General features: G+C 38.6%; 1 protein-coding gene across 1 annotated transcript in view; it reads right to left on the reverse strand.

The window, feature by feature from the left end:
* The window catches only part of map4l (microtubule associated protein 4 like), a 107,719-nt gene that overhangs the window by 53,186 nt on the left and 49,968 nt on the right, over window positions 1–4,565 (reverse strand). Inside the window, exon 7 of the mRNA XM_035670612.1 lies at window positions 4,426–4,521. Coding sequence (XP_035526505.1) covers window positions 4,426–4,521 — 96 coding nt within the window. The remainder of the gene's footprint in view (window positions 1–4,425; window positions 4,522–4,565) is intronic.

The raw sequence follows: 4,565 nt of genomic DNA on the forward strand, positions 1-4,565 counted from the left end.
TTGTTTTACACAAAGTTCTTGCAGTGACTGGGTTCACTGTTTGGGTTCATTGTACAGTTTTAAATATAATATGAAATATCCATAAAAGTCAGGGGTCGTTAGTTACTAAATAATAGGAAAAAAAATATTTCCCTTAAGGAAAAATGTTGGGAACCACTGAAGTAGGGGATATGTAAATGGAAAAAAATGGAAAATACAATTTGACATAATATAATTTAACAGTTAACTTGATAATTGACTAACATTGGTTGATTGGTTTAGAATTCACATGTGCACGTTTGGCTGTAGAAAGAGCTTATCAAGACCTTTCATTTGATATATATAATTCATTTTTGCCCCAAATGTCACTTACGCCCCTCTGGTTTTCACCTCATCTCACATATAACAGTTTAGTGTGAATCAGTGTACAGGGGTTACTGTGTGTATTCTTCTATTAAACCAACAGATCTGACTCTACAGTAGATGTAAATGTGTAACCAAGCTTAGGCAAAGACTTTCAAGATGAAAAGTGTTTGCCACTCATCCGCTACAGATTCAGACGTTCATAGGACAATGGAATGATATGTTTAATGTTTTGGTATATTTGCAATGAATCGAAGAAGAGTATAGAAATCACTGACAAATGCCACTGGTTGATAACATGAAGAAAAGCCACCTACACAAACTAGACCTTAACAATTTCCAATAACGCATGTTGAGATTTATGGGTGCAGTGCTGCAATGAGCCGCAGGTTAATATTATTAGAAAGAACCACACACACTTTATGGGCTGATAAATATTAAAAGCTTAATCTGCACTGGACCAGTCCCTCTATTTGAAAAATAACACTGTACTGTTTGCACTAACATCTTAATAACCACCATTTTTCAAACCCCATGAAGTTGGTGCAACCAGATCTCTCTCAAGTCCTGCATCGAGGGAGGACCAGCTATAGAGCAACATATTCACCCAGGGACAGCTTAGTGCTGACTGAATGATCAAAGTAGACAGCCTGTATGGTGCTATCCTCTAGCCTGCAGCAGAGGCAGCCTTTCAACCAACACAAAAACACAGACTGAAAGCTGTGAGATGAATGAAGAGCCACAGAGTTTCTCTAAAGATTCACAGTTATTTGTCATTTGTCCAGTATGCAATGCCTTACATGTCCCTGAACTGACAATAGTCTAACAACTATTTGTGTAATGTGAAATATAATGATTTTCCAAGTAATGCCATCTGGTAGATACTGGAGGGCACGTTAAAATCAGCTCAGTAACATAATGATACAACTCATGCATAATTTCATTCATTTGCAGCTTTCACTGGGGGGAAAGCAACAGTGATAAAATGGTAGTGCTGGTAAATGTCAGTTGATATATACAGTATATTCAAAAGCTTTCTATTCAATTATTCATCTGTGCATTAAGATAATTGAAATGTTTCTTCAAATGTCATTAATTTTGGAATGCATATCCAGATAGTCCTCCAGTATTGTCACATTTAGTGTAAAATCAACTGGACATATTTTTGAACTTTTGATGATATAAATCAGCTCCAGGTCACCAATACATTCTACACCCAGTATGTCCTCCAGTTCTGTCATATCAAATATGAAGAAAATCTGCTGATGTGTCCCTCGTTTTTTAATTTGATGTGGCCTACAACATTATACCTCTTTCACAGCTACAGATTGCCAACTAGTACCCTTTTACAGTGTAGTGCCATGTTCTCATGTGCTAAAAGGCAGGCAAAGGAGTCCATGGAATTGTTCCAAAACGACAAATGCTCCTGGCCTCCGGATCCCGCCCCCAGCATTGGTAGACCTTCAGGTCCAAGTTACCTCAGGTGCATTGACCCCAGTATACATTTCTAATGCAAGCTGATTTCCTCTACTGATACAGGTTTGTGTGGCAATGGTATCAATAAAATCTTATCAATTCCTATCCCTACTGCCATGTTTGTTAAAATAAATGAAATAACGATTCACCACACAGTCACAGTAACACCACTGTGCGGTCAGTGGTGTCCAATACGTCCTACAAAGTTGAGTGAAATATGCAAGGGCCAAAAAGAGAACGTGTCTTACCTGTTGTTGAAGGTCACATGATTGTGGCATTAGGAAACAGAAAAAAGGGAAGGGGGAGAAAAAAGATTTTCAGTCAGTTCAGAATCTGCCTCATTGCATTAAACAAAGGTCTGCAACATCAACCCTAACAATGTCTCAGCGTTAGAACTAATACAAAATGTAAATCATGAATGTGCCTCAATAGATAGAATTTCTTGAAGTTACATGACATTTGAAAGAAAACACTGTGTTAGTGAATGCCACTATGTCAGAATGAAGGCCTACAGTGTCAGAATTTGAAAGCTAGAGCTACCGAGTCAGATTCAATTAATTAATCAGGAGCAGTTAACACACATTTTACAAACAGTGTCAAGTACTGTGTCAGATTTTAGTAGTGAGAAAGGGCTGAGGAGAATAGAAAGAATCACACTGGAAAATAAAAGCTGCATTCAGCAGACTGTGGGATTTAGCCAGAAATACAGTAGTCAGTATTGAAACCCAGCATTATCAGGAGAAAGAAGCATTGGACTGAGGTCAGCTCAGGGTTTCCCCCAGTGTACAAGAGGTCAGGCAGGCCAAAAGGGCACTACAGTACATGGTTGTTACACTCATGGGGTGGTCAGCTATATCTGTTATGCTGTACAGTGTAAGTCTAAGTGTTTTAGACTTGCACTGTGTCAAGAATCTGCAGTTCTGAAATTCAGTTGTAATAACTGGGGGAAACCCTGATATTTGAAGGTGATTTTATTTATATATTAGGATAACACACCAACAAGCAGACTCTAATCTGGATTAGGACTTTTAACAGGAACAAAAACTGATTTTTTAAAAACCTATAAACTGCACTGGAGCTTTGCATTGCATCATTTTAGGTACTGTAACTCTTGGTTGAGGGTTTGTTCTTGACCTTGAAAATACACTCTACACTATTAGGTACACCTGGACAATATATTGCAGTCCAGTACAACTGTTCTGCAGATTACCTGGTCATAGTTAGTTATAATGTTGTACTGGAATGCATTATATTTATAGAAATAAAGTAGACTTTATGGCAGAAATGTTGTAGCGAATTGAAAAGACTAGGGTGTACCTATAAAGTAGTAGCAGTTTGCTCAAAGTCGTCTTATTTGATAGATTCTCCTAAATGTTACACACTGACACTGCACCTTTAAGTATGGTCTATGATCACTGACAGTTGGTCCAAGATTGGCAGGGGAAGATACCTAGTAAGGCGACTTTGAGTTCAGAGCATCTTTAGTTTGCATGGCAAACTGTAACCTCTAATGGGTTCAAATACTGTATACTTAAGAATCCACGGCATTCTCCAGTCTGGTCTTCTGTAGTATATATCAAATTTACTGTCTAAATCTAAATGTCCTACAATTTCTGCTTGTACAGATCAAAATCTTTGAGACTCTAAATGTGGTCATTATAAACTGTTGCAATAGACACAAAATATAGACATGATAAACCAAAGTTGGATAATTAGAGGTTGTGCTTTACCAACCGACATTATTGGTAAACCAATTCTCAACGTTTTTTTTTGCCACAGCCATGTTGACTGTTAACTTCTCCATTATCAGAATCAGAATCAGAAATACTTTATTGATCCCTGAGGGAAATTTGACGTTTGCTGCATTAACGTGGCTCTATGCAGTCGATAAACTGTAACAGCTGTAACATTATTGACTTTATAAAGCTAAAAGGCATTAGCAAACTAGCTTTGAGATGCAAGGACCCAGGTTGTGTTTTTGCTTCTATAGACAGAGAGGAGATAGTGGGAGGTTACACAGGCAGCTGACAATCAGATGAAACAGAAGACAGTGGAGCAAGCATAGATAGTGGAGCTATCAGCAGCAGGTCAAGTAATAAAATTGTTATGATCATGGTAACAGATACACAGAGGCAAGCAGAGGGAAATCAAATCAGACAACTTATCACTTTACCCTTGCAGTTTTGTTAATATAGGGCCCGACCAGCACAGTACATTTGTCTCCCATACTCATACTAACAGTTGGGAAGAGTGGTATATCTGGACACAAATGTTTCCCTGGTAAGTATATCAGGTAAAATAATATTTGTTAGGGAGGTTTTAATGGTAAAAAGAGCAGATTTGTGGTTAGATCTATTGTTGAATGAATATATTAAAAAATTATTATTATATAAGAAATAAGCCATTCTACATTTATCTGTCGGGCCCTGGTTATTACAAATACATAGAGGAAAGGATCAAGCACCAAGCAGCCCTGGTGCTCAATCGACAGACAAAGAGCCATGCATACAGGAAGACAAATAGTAGCTACTTCCTGCTATCCTAACCTACAATAATTTTGTTCAAAATTAGCCCCGTTATTCATAATCTTCCCTGTAGTTCACCAACCTTCCAGTGGGGGGAGCTGTGACGACGAGGACTCCTGGTGCTCTGAGTGTGCAGGGAGAGAGGGAGGGGCTGCGGGGGTGTTGGAGGGAGGGGGGGGGGCCGTTGCTGGGCTAATGGGCGTGGCTATATTTTTGGGGGCA

This window comes from Morone saxatilis, unplaced genomic scaffold, assembly GCF_004916995.1.
Source record: "Morone saxatilis isolate NCDOM2014 unplaced genomic scaffold, NCSU_SB_2.0 Contig23, whole genome shotgun sequence".
In the NCBI taxonomy this organism is placed as follows: Eukaryota; Metazoa; Chordata; class Actinopteri; family Moronidae; genus Morone; species Morone saxatilis.